The following is a 26822-nucleotide window of genomic DNA, read 5'->3' on the forward strand; positions in this document are numbered from 1 at the left end:
CTGAAAATCCCAAGGTTGCATCATTATTTCTCAGCCCTAGCAACTATCACCAAATGAATCAGACTCTGTCCCTGAATTCCCTAGGATGGGAATTTGATGGCACCAACCCCTCCTCCTTTTGATCTGCACACCACAAGTGACAATTCCCTGGCCAGCCAAAGGATTGGTTTTTACTGAAAACTTAATCAGTAGTGGCCAGGATGTGGAGAGAAGAAAGGGAGCCATTTAAAATGAAGACGTCTAAGATATTTACATAGAAGAAAATGGCAGTAGTTCATGTTTTACACCCTTCCATGGCAAGTATGCACCCAGATCCCTGCCAACTCTTGGGACAGTGTAACTGCCTCCCATTGACTATGGTTCCCTCTGGTAGATCAGCTCAGCAGTGACTGACATCCTCTATTAGTGATCAGTTCCTTCAGGCTTGGGTTACTAGTCTTGGTTTTCTTTACAGTCCCTGCTTGATGTGTATTTTCAACTACCATCTATATCTCACATTCCTGTGAAATTTCTAGCTCTTCGAGAATCACTAATAACCAATAGATGCCTTCCAAACTAGCTCTCTATTCCATCCATTTTCTTCCTCTCTTCTAGTCATGTTTTACACCAAGTTACCAAAGCAAAAAGCAACTTATGCTAACTTTGTTAGTCTAAGTCAGGAGTCATACCAGTAGAAGACATTAGGACCTTCACATAATGTACCCAAATGCCCATCACACGTGTACCCATCTTTAATATCTTTTAAGCCTGACAAGTCCCTCATGAAGAGTTACTAGTCCATCACTCTAGTGTAAAAGCCTTTCCAATTCCTTCCCTTTCCACTAAAACAAATAATTATATCGAGGCCAGCAGAATACACCACGCTTTTTTTTTTCCTGTGTGCATAGTATGCAGAAGTTCCTGGGCCGGGGTCAAAACCCACACCACACAGTGACCCAAGCCACAGCAGTGACAATGCCAGATCCTTAACCCATTGAGCCACCAGGAAACTCCCACACCATGCTTCACAAGGAAGCATGCCAAATATTAAATATTTGATAACTGAGAAGCTTGACATACCTTCTGTCCCCAGCAGACAGGATTAAGCAAAATCCTACATTTCCCAGAGTATGAGAAGTAGACATAAATCTTTGTCCTTTTTCTTTGGACTATTTTCCTATATCTCCTCAGTTAAATTTTTTTAATTTTTTTTTTATTATTTCCCCCAACACACTTTTTTTCCCACTGTACAGCATGGGGACCCAGTTACACATACATATATACATAGTTTTTTTTCTTCCATTGTCACGCTGCATTGTAAGTATCTAGACATAGTTGTCAGTGCTACACAGCAGGATCTCATTGTAAATCCATCCCATGAGCAATAGTTTGCATCCATTGACCCCAAGCTCCCAATCCCTCCCTCTCCCCCCAGGCAACCACAATTCTATTCTCCAAGTCCATGATTTTCTTTTCTGTGGAAGGTTTTATTTTTGCTGTATATTAGATACCGGATATGAGTGGTATCATATGGTACTTGTCTTTCTCTTTCTGACTTATTTCTCTCAGTATGAAAATCTCTAGTTCTATACATGTTGCTGCAAATGGCATTATGTCATTCTTTTTTATGGCTGAGTAGTATTCCATTGTGTATATATACCACCTCTTCCGAATCCAATCATCTGTCGATGGACATTTGGGTTGTTTCCAGCTCTTGGCTATTGTGAATAGAGCTTCAATGAATATGCTGGTGCATGTGTCTGGATATATGCCCAAGGGTGGGATTGCTGGGTCATATGGTAGTTCTATGTACAGATTTCTAAGGTACCTCCATACTGTTCTCCATAGTGGCTGTACCAGCTTACATTCCCACCAACAGTGCAAAAGGGTTCCCTTTTCTCCACACCCCCTCCAGCACTTGTTATTTGTGGACTTCTTAATGATGGTCATTCTTAGTAGTGTGAGGTGGTATCTCATGGTAGTTTTGATTTGCATTTCTCTAATAATCAGGGATGTGGAGCATTGTTTCATGTGCTTGTTGGCCACCTGTACATCTTCCTTGGAGAAATGTCTATTCAGGTCCTTTGCCCATTTTTCCATTGGGTTTTGACGTTTTTATGTTGTATAAGTTGCTTGTATATTCTAGAGATTAAGCCTTTGTCAGTTACATCATTTGAAACTATTGTCTCCCATTCTGTAAGTTGTCTTTTTGTTTTCTTTTTGGTTTCCTTTGCTGTGCAAAAGTTTGTCAGTTTGATTAGGTCCCGTTGGTTTGCTTTTGCTTTTATTTCTGTTGCTTTGGGAGACTGAGCTGAGAAAATATTTGTAAGGTTGATGTCAGAGAATGTTTTGCCTATGTTTCTTCTAGGAGTTTGGTGGTGTTTTGTCTTCTATTTAAGTCTTTAAGCCATTTTGAGTTTTTTTTCATGCATGGTGTGAGGGTGTGTTCTAGTTTCATCAATTTGCATGCAGCTGTCCAGGTTTCCCAGCAATTCTTGCTGAATAACGTGTCTTTTTCCCATTTTATGTTCTTGCCTCCTTGTCAAAGATTAATTGACCATAGGTGTCAAGATTTATTTCTGGGTTCTCTATTCTGTTCCATATGTCTGTTTTGGTACCAGTACCACACTGTCTTGATGACTGTGGCTTTGTGATATTGCCTGAAGTCTGGGAGAGTTATGCCTCCTGCTCGGTTTTTTGTTTCGCAGGATTGCTTTGGAGATTATGGGTTTTTTGTAGTTCCATATAAAATTTTGGATTGTTTGTTCTAGTTCTGTGACAAAGGTCATGGGTAATTTGATAGGAATTGCATTGAATCTGTAGATTGCTTTGGGTAGTATGGCCATTTTTACAATATTAATTTTTCCAATCCAGGAGCATGGAATATCTTTCCATTTCTTTACATCTTCTTTAATTTCCTTGATGAATGTTTTATAGTTCTTGGCATATAAGTCCTTTACCTCCTTGGTCAGGTGTATTCCCAGGTATTTGATTTTTTTTTGTGGTGCAATTTTAAAGGGTATTGTATTTCTGTATTCCTTTTCTAATATTTCATTGTTAGTATACAGAAATGCGACGATTTCTGAATGTTAATCTTATATCCTGCTACTTTGCTGAATTTGTTGACCAGTTCAAGTAGTTTTGGGGTTGAGTCCTTAGGGTTTTCTATGTATAGTATCATGTCATCTGCATACAGGGACAGTTTTACCTCTTCTCTTCCTGTTTGGATGCCTTTGATTTCTTTTGTTTGTCTGATTGCTGTGGCTAGGACTTCCAGTACTATGTTGAATAACAGTGGTGAGAGTGGGCATCCTTGTTCCAGATTTGAGTGGAAGGCTTTCAGCTTTTCTCCATTGAGTATTATATTTGCTGTGGGTTTGTCAAATGGCTTTGATTATGTTAAGGAATGTTCCCTCTATACCCACTTTGGTGAGAATTTTCATCATAAATGGATGTTGGACTTTGTCAAATGCTTTTTCTGCATCTATTGAGATGATCATAAGGTTTTTTAATTTTCTTTTATTAATGTGGTGTATGATGTTGATTGATTTGCGTATGTTGAACCATCCTTGTGAACCTGGGATGAATCCCACCTTGTCATGGTGTATGATCTTTTTGATATGTTGTTGGATTTGGTTGGCTAAAATTTTGTTGAGAATTTTTGCATTTACATTCATCAAAGATATTGGCCAATAGTTTTCTTTTTTGGTGGTATCTTTGTCTGGTTTTGGAATTAGGATGACGGTGGGGTCATAGAATGTCTTTGGGAGTGTTCCTTCTTCTTCAACCTTTTGGAAAAGTTTAAGGAGGATGGGTACAAGTTCCTCTTTGTATGTTTGGTAGAATTCACCTGTGAAGCCATCTGGTCCTGGACTTTTATTTGTAGGGAATATTTTTATGACATATTCAATTTCATTTCTAGTGATCGGTCTGTTCAGTTGATTAGTTTTGGCAGGCTGTAAGACTCTAGAAAGTTGTCCATTTCTTCCAGGCTGTCAAATTGTTGGCATATAATTGTTCGTAGTATTCTCTTGTGGTTTTTTGTATTTCTACAGTATCCATTGTGATTTCTCCTTTTTCACTTCTAATTTTGTTTATTTGGGTTTTTTTCTCTCCTCTTCTTGGTGAGTCTAACCAGAGGTTTGTCAATTTTGTTTACCTTTCCAAAGAACTAGCTCTTGGTTTTATTGATTTTTTTTCTATTGTTTTTTGAATCTATATTTTATTGATTTCCTCTTTGATCTTTATGATTTCCTTCCTTCTGCTGACTTTAGGTTTTGTTTGTTCTTTTTCTAATTCATTTAGGTGGTGGGTTAATTTGTCAATTTGAGATCTTCATTCTTTTTTGTGGAATGAATTTCCCTCTGAGCACTGCTTTTGTGGCATCCCATAGATTTTGAGAGGTTGTGTTTTCATTATTATTTGTCTAGAGGTATTTTTTAATTTCTTTCTTGACTTCCTCATTGACCCGTTGGTTTTTTAGTAGCATGTTGTTTAGTCTCCATGTAAAGGTTTTTTCTCATTTATTTTCCTGTGGTTGATTTCTAGTTTCATGCCATTGTGGTCAGAGAAGATACTTGAAATAATTTCTATACTCTTAAATTTGTTGAGGTGGTTTTGTGCCCCAATATGTGATCAATTCTTGGGACTGTTCCATGCGGACTTGAGGAGAAAGTGTATTCTGATTTTTTTGGATGTGATGTCCTAAAAATGTCAATTAAGTCTAAATTTTCTATTGTTTCCTTTAGGATCTCTGTTGCTTTATTGGTTTTCTGTCTAGAGTATCTGTCCATTGAAGTGAGTGGGATGTTAAAGTCTCCTACTATGATTGTATTCCCGTCAATTTCTCCTTTTACGTCTGTTAGTATTTGTTGTATGTATCTGGGTGCTCCTATATTTGGGGCATATATGTTGATGATTGTAATATCCTCTTCCTGAATGGATCCTCTAACCATTAAATAGTGTCCTTCTTTGTCTTTATGACCTTCGTTTTAGTCTATTTTGTCTGATGTAAGTATTGCAACTCCTGCTTTCCCATCTTGTCCATTGGCATGAAATATCTTTTCTCACCCCCTAACTTTCGATCTATATGTGTCCTTTGTCCTAAGGTGAGTTTCTTATAGGCAGCAGATTGAAAGTTTTTGCTTTTTTATCCAATCTGCCACTCTGTGTCTTTTGATTGGAGCATTCAGTCCATTGACATTTAAGGTGATAATTGATAAATGTTTATTAATTGCCATTTTAAACCTCGTTTCCAGTTGATTCTATGATTCTCCATTCTTTCTTTCTTTTTTTGGTTGGATGGTCTCCAGTTATTTTCTGCTTGAGTACTTTTCTTTTCACTTTTTGTGAATGTAATGTTCAGTTTTGATTTGTGCTTGCCCTGTTTTTTAAGTATGTTAACCCCTTCCTATAATTGTATGTTTTAGCCTGATAGTCCTGTAGGTTCAAACACTTCATTACCATAATAAAATTTAAAAAAAGAAAAAAAAAGAGTCTATTCATTTCCTTACTTCCCTTGCCCACATTTTATGATTTTGATGCCTTTTATTTTATTTTAAACGTCTTCATGATTAGATCTGTATGCTGGCTTATTTAAGTGACTGCTCTCTGATTGTGGTTTCCTCCATCCTAGTTTTGTTTTTTGGTTTGTTTTTGTTTTTTTTTTTTTTTAGAGAAGCCCTTTCAATATTTCTTTTAGAACGGGTTTTGTATTGCTGTATTCTTTTAGCTTTTGTTTGTTAGAGAAATTTTTTATTTCTCAATTTAAATGATATTCTTGCTGGATAGAGTATTCTAGGTTGTATATTTCTTCCTTTCAATGCTTTAAAAATATCTCTTGCCATTCCCTCCTGGCCTGTAGAGTTTCTGTAGAGAAATCAGCTGATAGTCTTATGGGGCTTCTCTTATAAGTGACACTTTGCTTTTCTCTTGCTGCCTTTAGGATCCTCTCTTTATCATTAATTTTTGCCATTTTAATTATAACATGTCTTGGTGTGGGTCTATTTGGGTTCAACTTGTTTGGGGCCCTCTGTGCTTCCTGTATTTGAAATCAGTATCCTTTAGATTTGGAAAGTTTCCAGTGATAATTTCTTCAAATATATTTTCAAACCCCTTTTCTTTTTCTTCTCCTTCTGGAATTCCTATTGTATGTAGATTGGCCTGCTTTATGTTATCCCATAGGTCTCTTATATTGCTTTCATTTTTTTTTTTCATTTGGTTTTCTGTCTGCTGTGCTGTTTGGTTGATTTCCATTATTCTATCTTCTGCATCACTAATTCTTTCTTCTGCATTATTCATTCTGGTTTCTACTGCCCTTAGCTCAGTTTGTATCTCTGCAAATGAATTTTCTAATTTTTCTTGGCTCCTCCTTATATTTTCTAGTTCCTTTCTGAGGGAGTCTGTGTTACTGTTCATATCTTCTCTTAATTCCTTCAGTATTTTCACTATCTCCCTTTTGAACTACAAGTCTGTCAGACTGCAGAGGTCTGTTTCACTGTTGACTGCTTTAGGTGAGTTCTCCAGTTGCTTTAACTGGGAATGGTTTCTGAGCTTCTTCATTTTGCTTGTGTTTTTCTTTTTCATGGTGGTGGTGCACTCCCTGTGGCTGGGCAGGGCTTGCCCTGGCACTCCTGGGCCACGGAGCTCTTCCCAAGAGCGGACGGTGCTGGGTGGCTTTCTCTGCAGAAGTGCAGCACTTCCTGAGGGAGAGTGGGGCTAGCCAGCTCACTCTGAGGCAAAGGAGCACTTCCTGAGGGCAGGAGGGACTGGCAGGTGCTCACCGTGGTGGAGGGGCACTTACCCGTGGCTGGGCAGGGCCTGCCCTGGTGCTTCTGGGCTGCGGAGCTCTTCCCCAGCTCGGACGGTACTGGGCAGCTTGCTCCGCGGGAGTGCAGCACTTCCTGAGGGTGGGCAGGGATAGCCCGCTCATTCCCAGGCAAAGGAGCACTTCCTGAGGGTGGGTGGGACTGGCAGGTGCTCACTGTGGTGGAGGGCACTTCTCATGGCCGGGAAGGGCTTGCCCTGGTGCTCCTGTAAAATTTCTATAAATTAATCCAAATTATTGTTCAAAGATAACCTTGAAAAGACAAAATGTCCATCCAAAGGAGAAAGACATATAATATTTTAAATATCCAAAAATCATATTTTAAAATAAATGTAATGTTCTGAGATGGCATTCATCATAAAATCATAATGAAGTGAAATTTTAAATTGTGTGCCCCAGGAGTTCCTGTCACAGCTCAGTGGAAAATAAACTGATTGGTATCCATGAGGATGTAGTTTGAACCCTGGCCTTGCTCAGTGTGTTAAGAATCTGGCATTGCCATGAACTGTGGTGTGGGTCACAGACGCAGCTCAGATCTGGTGTTACTGTGTCTGTGGTGTAGGCCAGCGGCTACAGCTCCGATTCGAATCACAGCTTGGGAACCTCCATATGCCATGGGTGTGGCCCTAAAAAGACAAAAATAAATAAATTGATAAATAAAACTGCGTGCCCCATACATAGCACCATCACAGTTGTGCCAAGATGTGTAGGAGACAAAAGGCTGAAAGGACCCAAATAATGGTCATCACTGAGTTGGGGATTATAAGGATTTTTGTTTTCTTCCTCATAGTTTTCTTGTCTTTTCCAAGTATTGTACAATTTACATGTATTTTTTTATTTTACATAATGATTTTTATTCTTTTATAAATAGTATAAAACCAGAAAGATACCACTTTTTAAATGCATTGACTTTTTAAAAATCAAGTCATATATATCCCTCCATTTATGTGGAAAATGATTACCACATATGTTTTTAGAACAGTTTTCAAAATACATAAAGTAGACATGGCACTTATGCTGTGTATTGCATTTACATTCACAGGGGAAGAAAAAGCAATGCAGGATTTCTCTGCCCAGATAATGTTTTCCCAAGTATATGCCTCCATGTTTTTATCTTTAGAAAACACAAATGAATCACAGCAAGAGCTCTGATTCATTTGTTTCCAAGTAGATTCATTTAAAAGTTCATTCCATACCAGTCACATAACAGATGCATTGTCTTGGGTCCTTTTGTCAGACTTTTGAAAGACTTTCTTGGAACACACATATACTTTCAAATCTGCCTTTTCTTTCAAAATATCTCCGCCTATAACACTGTGAAGCTCTGTTCAACAATTGTTAAGGAGTTCGGTTTTTTCCCTTAGCATTGAGGGAGAAAGTGTTTCATTGACACAGCACTGGAAAAACAAATGAGCATTTATATAGTGCAAAGGAATGTATTTTGCCTAGAGAAGAAAAATAGGAGGCATCAGGACTCAGTTTAAATAAACAAGCACCTGTCACCATTAGGAGCAATCATTCTCCCAGCCACTCTGTCCATTCTATTCCTTGGCATTTAGGGAGTCAGGAGAAGGTGCTGTTTCCTCTGTGCATATGCAGATGAGTCGTGCCTATTCTGGACTCTGGTTGAGGGGACAATTTGAAAGAAGAGGTGCTGCCTCCTATAGACAAGTATGGCTTTTAAAGAAATCACTTTACCTGCATAATGGATGCTATAAATTCCAGTAGCATTTCTTGATGAAAATCTTTTATCTTTCACTTCCTAACACATCTTTTCGAAATATTTTCTTTCTTCCAATGGTCAACTTGTAACATCCAACCCTGTGAAGTGCCTATTAGAGCAGATTTTAACTGATAATATTTTAAAAGATTTGTGTTTTTGACAGCTCGGTGAAACATCACGAGCTCTGAATCAGAGTTGCGAGATCCTGTCCTTTCCTTTTTCTGCTAATACCCAACTTTGCAACTTAGTCAAGTAAATCCACCTCTCTGGATCCTGGCATTATCAACAGTGAAAGAGGAGTTTCTTGCTAGATATCCCTAAGCTCCCTTTTCATTATCAAATTAACTGCCTTTATCACTTTCAGAAAGTGTAGGCCCATAAAAAGGCCTGAAATTCATCTTTCCATTAGAAGCTGGTTGTTTAGAAAATTGGGGGAAAACAGCACTGTTGGTTTTTGACAGAGTGCAGCCCTCTTTGCCGCTCATCTCATGATCTTTTCAGTGCTCAGATAAATCATGCCTCAGGACACCTTCTCTGAAGAAGAGAATTTCAGATGCCAACCTAGAAGGGAAAAAGGACTCTGGGATGCTGAAGTACATCAGACTGCAGGTATTAACACATGAATTGGAAATATTCATGAACGGTAATAGGCAGAGAATGCCAGGTAGCCTGTTAACTGATGTTTGGGACATATAAGGCCAATTGGCACAGGGTTGGCATAAAAACCCATCTATGTTGGTGAGCAAGAGTGCCACCAAGTATGCAAGGAAAAATCCCTTTTTGTTGGACAGCCAACTTCCTTAGAGACCAGGCTTGGGGAGCTGGACTAGAACCATGCCTCTTCCTGCTCTCTCCACTCCAGTGGAGCCAGCATCCCATGAATGTGGTAGCAATGCCCACAGGTCTTGGAATGGCAGTCTGGGTTCAGATCCCATAGCTGCTGCTCTGGCTCTGGGCAAGTTACTTAATATGTCTCAGTTTTAGTTGCCTAATCTCTAAAATGGGGATTTAGAATCCAGACTTGTCTCAAAGGATTATTGCACATATTAGAAGAGATAGTACACTTAGTTATTTGTCCAGTGCTTGACACATTTTTATATTGTTATTACAAGCTAAATTCTAAATTATAATATCTTTCCCCAGGGGAAAAGAAAAAAAAGTTTCAAGGGTTTTGAATAAGTATTTTAAATGATAAAGACCTAGACTTGCCCCAAACCTATGTTAATCATTTTTATGATTTTTGAAATTATTTTGAAATAATATTGAATTATTTGGATTATTGAATAATAATATTGGATTATTGAAAATAATGGATTAAATAGGATTTGGGGGGGTTAGTCCAGGGCAGTAACCACAATGTATAGTATTTCGAAGGGAAAATGGCATCCAAGTTCACCAGCTTAGAAAACTTTCTGACTGGAACTCCTTTCTAAATGGAAGGCTTCTCAGAGTTCCCGTCGTGGCACAGTGGAAACGAATCCAACTAGGAACCATGAGGTTGCCCATTTGATCCCTGGCCTCACTCACTAGGTTGAGGATCTAGCATTGCTGTGAGCTGTAGTGTAGGTTGCAGACGTGGCTCTGATCCCGTGTCACTGTGGCTGTGGTGTAGGCCAGAGGCTACAGCTCCAATTCGACCCCTAGCCTGGGAAGCTCCATATGCCATGGGTGCGGCCCTAAAAAGACAAAAAGACAAAAAAGAAAAAAAATGGGAGGCTTCTCAACAGCCTCCAGTGGAAATCAGCTCCTGATAGGGAGGAAAATAAGATGCTGTGGACATCCACAAGGACTTCTAACACGAAGATATGTTGGCTGGAGCCTGTTTTCTCTTGCAGCTATGCTTATTCTACAGTTTATTCCCTAAGTGGTTGCAAATTAGTTTTTGTGGTGGAAGTATTGGAAATTCATATGATTTGGGGGTGATTATGCATCAGCTAAAAAGGTATAAAGCTTATTATAATTGTACCAATAAATGTGCTCCCACATTGGAAAGTATTTTAAGGTCATTTAAGGAAAGCAGAGAGGGGGGAAGTGACACTTAACTTTCAAGAGGAGTACAGCAATCTGTCTTCAAAGATTTTAAGACGTCATTCCCATCTTTTCCCAGGTGATGAGCTTGTCGCCTGCGCCCTTATCTCTGCTAATCAAGGCAGCACCAATTCTGACAGAGGAGATGTATGGAGACATCCAGCCAGCTGCCTGGGAGCTTCTGCTCAGCATGGATGAGCACATGGCAGGGGCGGCAGGTAAAGAAAGACCACCGGGGACCCTGGCACTGTTGCTACTCATTAAGAGAGAGGCACAGTCATTCCATTTTCACCTTTTGCCATTTTCCATCTGACCTTGAGGTCGGATCGATAGCAGCGGCTGGAACTCTAGACAGTGCTCTCCACTCAAGGGAAGCAGGCTCAGGTTCTCTGCGTACCTTTTTCATGTCACTGTGTAGTTGGCACAAGGGATAGCAAATTCTCTATAATTCCCCTAGAACCTGCCTTTTCACTATCTTTCACAAAAGATAAAAGTCTTTTTGTGTGTTGTGATTTCCCAGATTGACCGTGAACTGCCATATTAATTTTATTAAATCTTATATGAGGGATGTGAGTAATGTTCTATGTCCAAATTACAATCTCAAAACAAATGTATTAAAATTTAAGTGACATGGCCAAAGCCACATAACCAGTAAATAGTAGGTATAAAATGTGGGTTCTTCTTTTCCCACTTTTTATGATATTCCTTTAATTTTATATAGTTATTTTAATAGAAAAATCATATGGTAAAAATTAAAATGATGTAAAGTTACGAAGTTAAAAGTATCACCCTCTTTCCCATAATCCCCAGTCCCCTTTCTCAGAAATGACAATTTCTTAATTTCCCAAGAAACCTTCTAGGTTACCGTATGCTTATATATGTACACAAATACCTATGTATGTGTGTGTTACATGTTTCCTTTTTCACACAATAGGACATACCATAACTTCCATACTTTGCATTTTTCATTTGTTTCTAGAAGATTTTTTTTTAAGATTTTATTGGAGTATAGTTGACTTACAAAGTTGTGTTAGTTTCAGGTGTACAGCAAAGTAAATCAGTTATACAGATACATATGTCCACTCCTTTTCAGATTTTTTTCCCATATGTTTCTACACAGTATTCAGTAGGTTACCCTGTGCTACACTCTAGGTTCTTGTTACCTATTTTATATATAGTAGTGTACTTATGTCAATCCCAACCCCTAATTTATCCCTCTCCCTACCTCATGCTTCCCCTTTGGTAACCTTAAGTCTGTTTCAAAATCTTTGAGTCTGTTTCTGTTTTGTAAGTTCTTCTGTATCATTTTTCACCACATATTAGTGATCTCATATGATAATCATTTTTGTCTGACTTCACTTAGTATGATAGTAAGGTCCATCCATGTTTCTGCAAATGGCATTATTTTATTTTTTTTAATAGTATTCTATTGTGTATATATACACACCATATCTTTATTTATTCATCTGTTGATGGAAATATAGGTTGTTTCCATATCTTGGCTACTGTAAATAGTACCATGATGAACACTGGGATGCATATATCTTTTTGAGTTATGATTTTCTCTGGGTATATGCCCAAGAGTGGGATTGCTGGATCATATGGTAGTTCCATTTTTTTTAACAGCCACAGGTGTGGCATATGGAAGTTCCCAGGCTAGGGGTCAACTCATAGCTAAAGTTGCTGGCCTAAGCCACAGCCACGGCAACACCAGATCCTTAATCCACTGAGTGAGTCCAGGGATCGAACTGGCATCCTCATGGATACTAGTTGGGTTTGTTTCCACTGAGCCAGAAGGGGAACTCCTGGTAATTCTGTATTTTTTTAGGGAACTTCCGTACTATTCTCCATAGTGGTTGCACCAGCTTACATTCCCACCAACACTGTAGGAGGGTTGCCTTTTCTCCACACCCTGTCCAGCATTTATTGTTTGTAGACTTTTTGGTTATGGCCATTCTGACTGGTATGAGGTGATACCTCATTGTGGTTTTGATTTGCATTTCTCTAATAATTAGTGATGTCGAGCATCTTTTCGTGTGCTTTTTTGGCCATTTGTCTGTCAGAAGACTTTTTTTCATTTTAAGAGTATGAGAAAAATTGATTCTAATTGGGAAGTGCCAAGCCAGAACTGGTTAGGAGCACTCCACTAAGAGGAGCTCAGGGAGAGACTTTTATAGAGAAAAGGCAGAGGCAAAGAAAGGCAATTATTGATTGGCTATAGCTTACAGCCTAATTGGCTGTTTGTGATTAGCTGTCCTTAGCAATTTGATGTGTAACCTCGAGGCACTGACAGGCATAGATTTGGGGTTGCTAATATAAGTTGCCATAGCATTCGAGCCACCTTAGCCTCCTGGCCTCCTTTTAAAATAATTTAACAATTCCTGCCATTTGGTCATCCTCTCCTTTGTGAAAAATTTACCAGAAATTTGGTATTAATGCCACTCTTTGTCACCCTCAGAATTAAGTTTCTCTTGTCTCATTTTTGAAACTCTTCGGTTAGGATGTCATATCAGTGGAAGAATTGTTTTTGTTGTTCAATGTGTTTCTGTTTCTCCAAGCGCAGTGAGACCCTCTAATGTACTCCCAATGGCTATGAACATGTTCTTAAGACCTTTGAGAGAACATAGCACGCCAGGGGGACTACAGTGGTAACTATTAGGAGGAGAGTACCAAGAAACTGAAGAGTACTCCTTAGTCAGGCCCTAGTGAACCAAACCAGGTGGTATCAAATAAATCAAAGAATGTATCTATTTTAGCCAAGTGTCTTGTTTGTTCATTTTCTGTATTTGCTACAATACTAGAGGTCTTGCTCCCAGTGCATCAGTGGGCATTTGCAATGGCACAGACTCCTCCTTGTTCAGCCGATAAGTCATCTAAAGCAATTCTATTATCTAAATCCATCTTAGCAAGAAAATCTTGGGGCTTTTGTTGTACAGCTGTGGCCTTAGCAGTAGATTCATTCACAGCTGCCAGGATTAAAGAGCATCATCTTCGTAAGAATTAGTACAGGAAACCAAAGCAAGTAGTGAAAAGACAGAAGAAATAAACACTTTTTATGGTGATAAGTATCTTGATCTGTGATCTTGAGAGAGAGCTGTCTACTGCAAGATGCCATCTGCTTCTGGGTAGGAACCTCCCTAGTCAGTTTTAATTTTAGATCTCCAGCTGGTGTGCAGTTCCAAGAATTTGGAGGAGCCCTTTTTAATTGAGGCGTGTGGACCAAAGGTTCAAGTCTGTGAAGTTTGAATGCCGTCTGGGTAAGTGTGGAGCACCTTGTATGACCCCTCCTAAGAAGGTTCAAGGGCAGTCATTATTCTTAGTGATTCTAGAGGAGAAGGGCAATAAAAATTGGAAAAGAATTTTAGTCAAAAATAACCAGATATTTGAGGAAAACAGAAGAATTCAGACTCCAGTTTGGCGTAGAGATATATAACAAAATTTCAAAAACAATGAACAGGACCAGAATCTGTTACTCACGCAGTCGTGTTTTATTTTCGACTGAACCATAATCTTTTCCTCTACAGTCACCTTCATTTTTATCAAAGATAATCACAGTAAGACTACTTTGTTTCTAAAATAAGTCCAGTCTTGTTAAACTTGGCCTGATCATTTATGTAAGTGCAGCAAGAATAGTGATTGACCATATAGGCTCTCTTTTGTAGTATTATTATGTAAGTTTCAAGTACATAGCATTACTATTCAATATCTGTACACACTACAACGTGATCACTAGCACAAGTCTAGTTGCCATCCATGGCCTTACACTTGACCTCATTCACCCATTTCATCCACCCTCCAATGCCCTGTAACACAAAAGCTTCAGAACTAGAATCCAGGATCCAAGAGGGACTTACCCATGATCTCCATCCACAGGCAGTGAGAAGGCAGAAAGCTCAGGGCCTCAGCAGGTACCTATGCCTGGTTCACTGTTTCTGGGGGCTCTCAGGGGGATCTCCTTTGGTTCCCTCTTCTGACACCAGAACTGTTAAAAGGTAAACTGAAGCATATTAACCATTTAAAAAAAAAAGCAGTTTGAATTGAGCAATGACAAACAAGACATGGTTAGGAGTGCTCCCTAGAAGATGAACTTTTAACATCAGTTTATAGGTTTACTTATTCTTTTTAATGGTTACCAAATATTTCATTGAATGAATGAATATAGCATAATTTATGTAACCTGGAAATTTAGGGTGATTCTCACTTTTTGCTCTTTTATGCTCTGCTGCATCAAATGTCTTTGTAAGATATCTTGGTTCACATTAAAGCCCAGATGTTTGCTTCTCGACTCTGCATTTCCCAAGGAGAACTGCAGAAGTTTGGGGAGAATCATGCTCCCTAAATATGGGACAGCCAGGGACATTGTCGTGGACTATATGAACAGGTGGACTAGGCTTTAAGAAAAGCTAGAAGGAAGGGGAAATGGTGTATGCAAAGCTATCTGGAGTGTGGAAACACACTGGGTTTATTTGGAAAGCCTGAGAAGGGTAGCTTTTATAAAGAGTCTGTAGCATTAGGCAAGTAAGTGGGACTTGGATTGTAACAGATCTTGAATAGCAAGCTTGGGAATGTGGACTTCCCATTGGACTATGCGAAACCACTCTGGGGTTCTGAGCCAAGGCGTAATGTGTCTAAGGTGTGAATGATTACCAAGTCTAATGTAGCAGCAATGAGTGGGGTAGTTTAGTTTTAGAAACAGTGATTTTTAGATGATGAAGAGACCTAACGTTGGTGACATGACACTAAAGCTAATGAGAAAGCTAGAAATAAACTTGGGAAAACTTGATATACGTGGCAACAGAAGCACTGTGAGTAGATGATTTCCAGGGGAAAATCAGCAGAAAGGAGGAGGCAGAAGGATGGGCACTAAGCCACTGGCCTTCTCTAACGTCAGAGAACAGGAAAAAGAGCTGGCCAGCAGAACTCAGAAAAAGGACCAGAAAAGTAGAACTTCAATAATATCAAACCACGGAAGCAAAGGAAGACCTCGACTTCAAGGAGATTGTTATGAAGGTGTTAAATGCTGAAAGGAGACAAATGCTGTAAAAATACCACTGGATCTGCTGATTAGTGAGCATTACCAGAAAACTGTTTCAGTAAATAAATTGAGGTAGAGCTCCAACTGCAATAATTTAGGAAGGGACCGTGGTGTTTAAAAATTGAAACAGAGTGGGAGTTCCCATTGAGGCTCAGTGGGTTAAGGACCCAGTGTTGTCTCTGTGAGGATGCAGGTTTGATCCCTGGCCTCACTCAGTGGGTTAAGTATCCAGTACTGCCACAGCTGTGGCGTAGGCTCCTGCTGCAGCTCTGATTCAACCCCTGGCAGGTAAGGCTGTAAAAGAGGGAAAAAAATTGAAACAGAGTAGAATACACTTTAAAGAAAAGTAAAGGAGAAAGCGTGGAGCTTTAAGGAGGTGGTAGGATAAGGAAAAGGATTGTCAAATCTGCTGATGACAATAGCTCACAGTGGTTATAGAATGAATCACACACACCATCTTACTTGATCTTCATAACAATGATTGTGTAAATGAGCCAGCTGTAACTCAGAAGGTTGAAAGGACTTTTAACACAGTGCACACAGCTCAGAATTAGCAGAGCAGGAAACCAAACCCAGATCTTTTGATTACAAATCAATGCCCTTCCTATACACCATGTTGCCTCTAAAAGATAAAATACACTTGAAGATTCTGTAGTACTTTTCATGTCACAAAGCACTTTCTCATACGTTATTTTATTCTAATAACAAATTTGGAGGCAGGTAACCTTATCATCCTCATCATTATTGACATTCTATCAGTAGAGAATATCAGTAGAGGAACAAAAGCTAAGAAGTTAAGAGGCTTGGTCAAGATCAATAGCATAGAAGTTTCACAGCTGGGACTCAACCCTAGTTATTCTAACACAATTGCGTGAACATGTTTTGAGGATCTGGGAAAATGTACAAGAGAGATTTTAAGTTATGTTTTTATGATTGACACTGGCTCCTCCATCTGTATTATAGAGTATATTTCTTTTCCTCATTGTTCATTGGCTTCATAACTTATCATGGCACTGACCTTTCTCTTATTGATGTATGGATTTCCCAAAATTAAAAAAAAACAATAATGGTATGGTTCACAAAATCTCTCTTTGTTTCTCAATTTCTTCTACCTCTTGGAGGGGTAGGCGTTTCTAATAGAGTCTACATTATAAATTATATTTTTAATATAGCTAGTGTAACTGAGACATTTTAATGGACATTTTTAGCTACTGTCCCAGGGTTACTCTGAGAGTAACCCTAGCCATTTCCTTAAAAAAAAAAAAATGTATTTGAGTATGTCATTTCCTTTTTCATTTACTTACTCGGACATTCACTTTTTGCTATGAATCAAAGGAGGCTTTGCTTAGAATGAGTTATTCTCTTGTAATGTTATGCTGTCACTGCCCTTGCACCAGATATTGGAAGATTGTGGATGGCACAAAAATAATGTCTGGTTTCTGGTGGCTGGAGCAAGGTTTGTTTTTGCCAATGCTGGTGGCTTGGCTCTGTAGCTCAGTATCAATCTCAAGAGACAGAAGAAGTCCCCTCTTTCCTCCCACTCCCAGGAATCATGCAAAATTAAAAGATGTGAGGCTGATGAATTGTTGACTCTCTTTAGCTGCCATGTTCCTGCTGTGTGCGGTGAAAGTCCCCGAGGCTGTGTCTGACATGCTCACGTCAGAGTTCCACCATCCAGAGACCGTGCAGAGGCTGAACGCTGTCCTTAAGTTCCACACGCTCTGGAGGTTTCGCTATCAGGTCTGGCCCCGGATGGAGGAGGGAGCACAGCAGATTTTTAAGGTGAGGGATACTGCTCACATGGGTATCTGACGAACAAACCCAACCCAAGGCTTGGTTCGTCCCTTGAACCTCAAAACAAAACACAGTGTATGGCCCAAGAAATGCTTCTTTTTTTTTTCTCTCTGATTATATAAGTAAACCTAATTCATATATGAGTGAATTCTTATTCTTTAAAAAAAAAATAGAAATACACAAGAATGCAGATTAAGAAAATCAAGTTTCCATAAACCTCAAGAACTCACTACTGTTCCCAGAGGTAAGTTCATAAAGTTTGGGGTATAATCTTCCAGGCATTTTGCCATATAGACACAGATGTTTTTTGGAGGATAGACTGATGAACACAAATAGAGATCATAGAGTTTAAATCTTTCATTTGATTGATGAGCAAACTGAGACCCAGAGAATTTCATTCTGTGCTTTACAACATCCTGTGCTCTGTAAGATTCTGTCATGATTATAGTTCAGAATCACTGTAGCTCGTTTTCCATGTTAACTTACATCATTCTTCTGACATCAACCAACAGATCCCACCTCCCAGTATAAACTTCACCCTGCCCTCGCCAGTGCTCGGAATGCCATCCGTCCCCATGTTTGACCCGCCCTGGGTCCCTCAGTGCAGTGGGAGTGTCCAGGATCCAATAAATGAAGACCAGTCTGTGAGTAACAGGCACTTTCTTGTATCTTCAGGTTCCATGGTGACGTGTAAAAGAGAAGGTCAATGAATGTGTGATTCAGTTTGTTTGTTCTTGTCATAAGAATGTAATGACAACACAGAAAATTAGCTGCAAAAGATCTTTAGTTCTTGTGACATAGAATAGAAAGACCATAGAAATAGAACATAGAAATGTTAATTTGGGAGTGAGCATTTGCAGGCCTCTAAGCCAAGACACTTTTGTTCCATAATGAAAGGAGAACCACTATGTAATAAAAGCTATTAAAAGCGTGAGGCATTGATTTCTTATCCAAAGGTAGTACTTTTGCCTCTTTTTATTATAAAGCAAGCAATTAATTTAACCTACATTAACCCAGCAGTTAATGAGGGTGCCCCTGAATGAATAAGAGAAAGAACTGAGTTCACCTTGTTTGGACCTTAGTCTGTTCTTTGCCTTGTTGATCATCAGTATCATTATCCAAACATCACTCGGAGACCTCAGGTCTTAACGCTGGTCTAAAATATCACTAATACATGTAATATAATTCAGGAAAAGTTGACTTTATAACACAGTCTCTTTGTAAACAAGAACCAAAATTGTGGGCCTTTTGAAAAGATGAATCTTCAAAATGTGCCTTTTTCACCCATTGAATGGCATTTTTCTAAATTACAAGAGTAATACAGAAAATTTGGAAAACAAAGCAAAAATTGAAAAAGAACATATTTCCTTGAACAAATTCATGATTATTGTGTAATTTCCCATGGGATTTAGAGCAATTGGTATGTGAATATTAAAGATTTTTGATGCATCTCACAAAATATCCCCAGGACAGATATACTGTTTTACCCTTATACAAAATAAGAAAGTATCTTCTTTATCAAATTAACTAATGTTATTTTTTAATGTCACTTTGAATGGCAAAATAACATTGGATTTTTGGAGTTCCTGTTGTTGCTCAGTGGTAAGGAACCTGACAAGTATCCATGAGGACACATGTTCAATCCCTGGCCCCACTCAGTGGGTTAAGGATCTGGCCTTGTCATGATCTGCAGTGTAGGTCACAGATTTGGCTTGCATCTGGCATGGCTGTGGCTGTGGTATAGTCTAGCAGCTGCAGCTCTGATTAGACCTCTAGCCTGGGAGCTTTCATATGCCTCAGGTGCAGCCCTTAAAAAAAAAAATCAAACAAAAAACATTATTGGCTTTTTCATTCATGCTTCTTTAAAAAGTTGGTTGAGGAGCTCCTGCCCTGGTGCGGTGAGTTAAGAATCCAACTGCAGCAGCTCAGGTCACTTGTGGTGGTGTGGGTTTAATCCCTGGCCGCATATACTGGGATCCTGTGTTGCTGAAGCTGTGACATAGGTTGCAGCTATGGCTCAGATTTGATCCCTGACCTGGGAACTTCCATATGCCACAAGTATGGCCATAAAAAAAGAAAAAAGAGAGAGAAATTTTTTGCACATCATATATTTTAGGTATTTGCAGTATTCTTTTCAAAAAAAGAACTATTTGTTTGAACTCTACCTATCAAAATATTTTTATTTTAATTCTTCTACACACTGTACCTTCATATTTGATGGTTTTGGGCCAAAGGGAAAGGCACTCTTAGTTCTTCCCTCATACATGCAGTAATTCCAGCAAAGTACATTCTGTTGCCCAAGTTCACAGTGAATTTCAGAGCAAGTCGTCTGACTCTCTATCCAGTAATCTTTCCCTTATTCTGTAATTCATACCTTACCTTATTATAATAAACCAGCTTAACCCCTGGATGGCTTGAAAATGAATTGCCTTGTGGCCCATCAAATGCCCTTACTTGCTCTTATGTCATTCCTTATAGGAAACCTTTAGTCTTATGTCAAGATCCTGCATAATGGGAGCTTCAGTGACTACAGTCCTCTAGAATGACCAGCATTCCTTGTTTGTCTCTAAAATCCTCATGATCACTGGCCAGGAAAGAGATGTAGAAATGCTATTGTATGTGGACATTACTTCCGATTCATAGTGAAGAGCATGAACAATCATTTCCCTGCTCTGAGACCAATGACTTCATCCCCAGAGCTTGTGGAATTTGTCTCAGCATAAGCATCATGATTAAAGGCACAAATGGAATGGCCACTTTGCCGAGTGAATCTTCCCTCCTTTATTGTTCCTTATCTATTTATGCTTTTGCTGCTGATAAACAGAGTCAAATTGTACATTCAACCTTAGTAACAGTATCAATTCTCGTAATGTCCATTCAGCAGCTTTGTTTCTACAAATATTGTTAAGCATTTACAGTGTCCCACTGTATTTTCTATTATTAATATTTATTATTTAATAATATTAACTATTAATATTTATAAATAGTAGGTATTTACAGTATGGTGGATACTTAAGATACAAAAATACATAATTAATTACTTCATATGAGAGATCATTTTATTCTTCCTTCTCATAGTTATTTCTCTTTTATTAACCCTATGAAATAAATGTCCATCATTTAAACCCAGTTCAAGAAATTTTGTAAAGAAACAGAGTATTAAAAGTGTTTATTTGATGTCAGTATTTAAAGAATAAATTATTGATTTTTTATTCTTAAGGTAAAATAGGATTCTTTCCAGAATCACAAATATCCTCAAAGAATTATTCATATTGAATGAAAAAAAATTAGCTTAATTGTATACAGTCCAGACACATGGTAGAAAAAGAAACAAACAAATAAATCTCCATAAAACTAGATCATGGATGCCCTAACATTTCCTGAGGACAAAATACCATATTTGTGTCATTCATTAGAACACTCTTTATGCCTGAGACCTTGCAGAAGAGTTGCTAGTAAGTAAACTTACCTTCATGTCTCCATAGAAATCCTTTTCAGCCCGGGCTGTGTCCCGCTCCCATCAAAGGGCAGAACACATCCTAAAGAACTTGCAACAGGAGGAAGAGAAGAAACGTCTTGGGCGAGAAGCCAGCCTCATCACCGCCATCCCCATCACCCAGGAGGCTTGCTACGAGCCCACCTGCACACCCAGTGCAGAGCCAGAAGAAGAAGGTGCCCTTTACACACTGGACTCTTGGGGATGGAGTCACAGGAAAGGGAAAGGACTTACTCTGACATAAACATTGACCGTTTTATGTGACCTGAGGTGACATACCCCATCTCTCTCACCTCCTGACACTATCTAAAGAAAGAGAAAAGTTGTCTTTTTAAAAATATTTAGAGCTGGCTTGTTTACAGGGGATTTTCACTAGCTATATTGAATGAACCAATATGGTAGTAGATCAAGGAATGACTATGATTCAGGCAACAGCTGAATGCAGTGTGTGCTAAAGTACACATAATCAATCTTTCATCCTTAAAAACGGGGTTGGTCCACTCACTGCATTCAGACGTCACAAGTGCAGGTAGTTTGTTGATTGTTATCAGAATACCATTCTAAAATCAGTGATTCTCTGCCCTGCTTTTGCAAAAATCTTTGGGAGGAATTGTCTACCTTTCTGTAAGCTTTTTTTTTTCCTCCTAAGTACACTCTAAATTACTTTAAGCTTTATGCTCCAAGAGCAAATATACTTTGATGTAAGTACAAGCATAGTTGGGATGATAACTTTTTTGTTAAAAGACCAAAATTCGGAGTTCCTGACATGGCTCAGTAGAAATGAATCTGACTAGCATCCATGAGGACACAGGTTCAATCCCTGGCCTTGCTCGGTGGATTAAGGATCCAGTATTGCCATGAGCTGTGGTGTAGGTTGCAGATGCTGCTCATTCTGTGTTGCTGTGGCTGTGATGTAGGCCAGCAGCTATAGCTCTGATTCAGCCCCTAGCCTGGGAACCTACATATGCTGACCCTAAAAAGACAAAAAAAAAAAAAAAAAAAGACTGAACTTGGAATACCCTAGTGGCCTAGCAGTTAAGGACTGGCTCAAGTTCAATTCCATACCTCAGATTTCTAGCACAGCCAAAACAAACAAACAAGCAAACCAAAGTTGACATTCCCCATTTCCATTGCCAGTAGAAGAAGTCACCAATCTGGCATCCCGTCGACTGTCTGTGAGTCCATCCTGTACCTCCAGCACTTCCCACAGGAATTACTCTTTCCGCCGAGGGTCAGTCTGGTCAGTGCGTTCAGCTGTCAGTGCCGAAGGTGGGTCCTTTGCACATGTGTTCTTTATTCCTTGTGAATTACGTGTTTTGAAACAATTTTAATTGATATCATCTCATTTCATTACACTGTCTTCATTGAACAATTTGCCTCATGAAGTTCTAAAAATAAAATTGAGTGGTATTCTAAAAAACTTATTGTTGAATTTAATCCAGCAAATATCCTTAATACATTGGTTTTATTTTAATTACATTACATGAAATCATATTGCTGAGGCTTCAGTAAATATTATTCCAGGCAGTTGACAATTTTCAACCCTGGCCACCCGGTGCAGTCAACCAGGGAGCTTTTAAAAAGGCTCAGATCACACTCAAGACCAAATCAGAAACTCTAAGGATCAGACTCCCCACCCCAGTATTTTCAAAATCTGCTCAGGTAACTGCAGTGCATAGCTAAGACTCAGTAGGATGCTTTAGGATGCTTTTCCGGAATAATTTAACAATCAAAGCAAGAACAGAGCTCATGCTGCTCCTGTAATGAAACCTGATTCTGGGGGAAATGTGATACTTTTCAGTTCCAAGAATTTAAAGACTAGGCTTCTCTAATGATAAATCACTGTCTGGAACTCGCTGCTTCATGAGTATACACATTTCATCACTGATTTATAAAGTCATCAAAAAATTATACAGACACCAGTGGGTCTCAACCCTTCACTGCACAACTCTGGGGAACTTCAAAAATGACCAACACTAATTAATCACAACTTATGGAAAAGGAGCTTAAGGCATATCTGTATTTTTTATAACACCTTTATTGAGACAAAATTCACATACTATAAAATTCACCCTTTTGAAGTATATAATGCAGTGGTTGTTAATGAATATGTAGAGTGTGCAACCATCACCTCTACCTAATTTTAGAATATTTTCATTATCCCCCCAAAAAGACTGTATTCCCATTATTAGTCACTTCTTATCCACCACTCCCCACACAACCCCTGACAAGAAATAATCTACTTTTGGAGTTCCCTGGGGGCCTGGTAGTTAACGGATCCCATGTTGTCACTGCTGTGGCATAGATTCAATCTCTGGCTCAGGAACTTCCTCATGCCATAGGTATGGTCAAAAAAAAAAAAAAAAAAAAGGAGTTCCCATCGTGGCACAGTGGTTAACGAATCTGACTAGGAACCGTGAGGTCATGCGTTCGATCCCTGCCCTTGCTCAGCGGGTTAAGGATCCAGCATTGCCTTGAGCTGTGGTGTAGGTCGCAGACGTGGATTGGATCCCACGTTGCTGTGGCTCTGGTGTAGGCGGGTGACTACAGCTCCAATTAGACCCCTAACCTGGGAACCTCCATATACCACAGGAGTGGCCCTAGAAAAAGGCAAAAAGACAAAAAAAAAAAAAAAAAAAAAAAGAATTATTTCTATGGATTTACCTAGTCTGCACATTTTGTATGACTGACGTCATATAATATATGGCCTTCTGTGACTGGATTCTTTCACTCAGCATAATATTTTCAAGGTCGATCCATGTCGTCAAATGTAACAATTCTTCATTCCTTCCTATTACCAGATAATGTTCCATTACATGGATATGACACATTTTGTTCATCAGTTCATCAGTTAGTGGACATTTGGGTTGTTTCCTTTTGGTTAGGATAAATTATGCTGCTACCCACAGCTATGTGTAAGTATTGTGAAGGGAACTGCCAAGCGATTTCAAAAGTGTCTGTATCATTTTACATTCCTACCAAAAAGTATGAGGCTTTCAATTGTTCCACACCCTTAAATAGACACCGTAATCTTGGAAATGAAGAACAAAGTTGGAAAACCCACCTTTCCAATTTTGAAACTTACCACAAAGTGACAGTAATCAAGATTGTATCATACTGACTTAAGAATTGACATGCAGAGCAATGGAATAAATAGGAACCAGAAGTCCACTTTACATTACGTCTATGTTGATTTCATGTTTGAAAACGGTGCCATGAAAATTCAGTGGAGAAAGAATAAAGAATAGTCTTTCCAACATATGATACTGGGTCAACTGGACTACACACAAAGGAATGTTTGATAAGGAGGCCTTGGCCTGAGAAAGGTTATTGCATGAGAATCACAATACTGAGAGAAGCACCCCGATTATGTCTCCCTCTTCAGATGAGGAGCACACCACGGAGCACACGCCCAACCACCACGTGCCTCAGCCCCCGCAGGCCGTGTTCCCGGCCTGCATCTGCGCAGCAGTGCTCCCCATTGTCCATCTGATGGAGGATGGTGAGGTGCGGGAAGACGGCGTCGCAGGTACGGTTTTGACTCATACAACCATCGGCCACACTAACAAATACTTAAGGTGTTCATCTGTTAAAGGACCATTCATGAAGACATGAACCACTGGCCACGTGGAGTCGTGTTAGCACATGTTGTAATTATAGATTTCTAATACAGTATCTACTAACGCTATCACTTTCTCCACCTTCTCCATGCACAAACTTAAAGCCCAAAAAATTACATTTAAAGTAATGCAGTTTAGGAGTTGCCACTGTGGCTCAGCAGATTAAGAACCTGACCTAGTGTCCATAAGGATTCAGCTTCGAACTCTGGCCTCACTCAGTGGGTTAAGGATCTGGCATTCCCACAAGCTGCAGCGTAGGTAATCAGTGCAGCCCAGATGTGGTGTTGCTGTGGCTGTGACGTAGGCTGGCAGCTGTAGCTCCCATTCCACCCCTGACCTGGGAAATTCCATATGTTGCAGGTGTGGCTGTCAAAAGAAAAACATAATAAATATAATAATGCAGGTTGGTCCAGGAGCATTGTTTATGACCAGAGAATAGAACAACACTCATGTGGCCACCTAGAAATCAAATAGTGATTTTGGCCACCTTAGAAATCTTAGCTATTGGCTTGACATCATTAATACCATCTTTCTCACTTGATTATTTTCCCGGAGGTACTATCTAAAGAGAATAATTACAAAATGAAATAATAAAGTAGGGGTAAAGATGAGTTACATGTGTGATTGATAACAGTTTACTGTTCTTAATGTCATTTTAGGAAAAAACCTTTATAACTGAATAACGGCTTTTTAGGGAGTTCCCATCATGGCTCAGAGGTAACAAACCAGACTAGTATCCATGAGGATGCAGGTTTGATCCCTGGTCTTGCTCAGTGGGTTAAGGATCTGGTATTGCTGTGGCTGTGGCTGTGGTTTAGGCCAGCAGCTATAGCTCTGATTAGAACCTTAGCCTGGGAAATTCCATATGCCATGGGTGCAGCCCTGAAAAAAAAAAAAAAAAAAAAAACTTTTTAAAACTCCAATAGAAAAAATGGACACAGGGTATAAATACACAATCCAATGGCCAGGAAGCCAGGAACACCTATAAGTAATATTGTTGTTTAAAACAGCAATCTTACATTTCAGCTAAAATTTTGCAAAGATTATTTTAAATGAAAATATGGATAGTTGGTAGAGATTCAGAGAAGAGAGCATCTTCACACCTTGTTAATGGTAGTAAAATTTTAACACGAGCGTTCTGAAACAGAGTTTTTCACAATATGCATCAAAAACCTTAAAAGTGTGACCATCCCTTAGCACATATTTCAATGTCTAGCAATTTCCTAAGACAGTAATGAGGGCTGAATAAAGGTTTATATAGGATGCTGTACATTGTAAATTTTAAAAATAAGTACTTGAAAAAGAGTTTAAATGTGCAAAAGTAAGCAATTAGTTAATCATGGTACCTCCATATGACAGCAATCTGTGCACATTAGAAATAATGTTCTAGAAAAATATTAACATAAAAGTATTCAGTGTATTGCTAAGTAAAGAAAACTGAGTGCCAGAGCATATTTTCTGTATGATATTATGTTTAAATGCACATAAATATGTATTTTATATGTATGAAAGGACATACTCCAAAATGTATATCTTTGTTTTGATGGCTGATGGACTTACCAATCTCATTTTTCTCTTTTCCTTTATTTTTCTTATTTTAAGCATTAATACACCTTACTTCAGCAAGGAGAATGAAAATAGTATATAAAGATAGTTTTGCAACTAATTTCAACCTAACAGAAACCCATGTCTATTTTATTTGTAAAAACACATGAAAGCTAAAGCTTATATTTATATATCTCTTGTTAATGTTATTTATATAGTTCAATTTTAATTGGATAGCTAGCTTCTGAAGCAAAAAAACAGTATTTTTTAATTTAAAATATAGGCTAAGAGATAAAATCATACTAAATTCTATATCCCTATTATAGAACACTAAACTAAATAAACCATTTAAACTGATAATCATCTAATGCTCACCCACCACTCACTTTTACTCACCTGCTTTCTTAGCCTGGGCACTTCCAGTCAATCTTAGCCTGCTTACCTTCCCCAAAGAAGTAGCACTTTCTTTTGCATTAGGAATGATTATGTATTCCTAAGACATTCTTATTAGAAGTGAGAGCACCAGTTCCCTGATGGACTAACAGTTAACAGATTGAGTGCTGTTACTGCTGTGGCACAGGTTCGCTTCCTGGCCAGGGAACTTCCACATGCCACAGGTGCAGCCAAAATAAGATTTAAAAAAAAGTGGGATCTCTGACTACTACTGGCTCAACTACTTTATCTTACTGAAAGAGTTTTTGTTCGTTTGTTTGTCTGTCTTTTTAGGGCCACACCCTTGGCATAAGAAGGTTCCCAGGCTAGGTGCCAAGTCAGTG

At 38.9% G+C, this 26822-nt stretch overlaps 1 protein-coding gene across 4 annotated transcripts in view; it reads left to right on the plus strand.

The window, feature by feature from the left end:
- UNC80 (unc-80 homolog, NALCN activator) overlaps window positions 1-26822 on the plus strand; it is a 253679-nt gene that overhangs the window by 153036 nt on the left and 73821 nt on the right. For 3 of the 4 annotated variants that reach the window (XM_021075021.1, XM_021075020.1, XM_003133630.5), the window contains 7 exons: window positions 9030-9137; window positions 10636-10774; window positions 17192-17373; window positions 17898-18029; window positions 20871-21057; window positions 22019-22150; window positions 24267-24410. In XM_021075021.1, coding sequence (XP_020930680.1) covers window positions 9030-9137; window positions 10636-10774; window positions 17192-17373; window positions 17898-18029; window positions 20871-21057; window positions 22019-22150; window positions 24267-24410 — 1024 coding nt within the window. The remainder of the gene's footprint in view (window positions 1-9029; window positions 9138-10635; window positions 10775-17191; window positions 17374-17897; window positions 18030-20870; window positions 21058-22018; window positions 22151-24266; window positions 24411-26822) is intronic. The other variant, XM_021075019.1, reaches the window with a different exon arrangement.

This window comes from Sus scrofa, chromosome 15 (assembly GCF_000003025.6).
Source record: "Sus scrofa isolate TJ Tabasco breed Duroc chromosome 15, Sscrofa11.1, whole genome shotgun sequence".
In the NCBI taxonomy this organism is placed as follows: Eukaryota; Metazoa; Chordata; class Mammalia; order Artiodactyla; family Suidae; genus Sus; species Sus scrofa.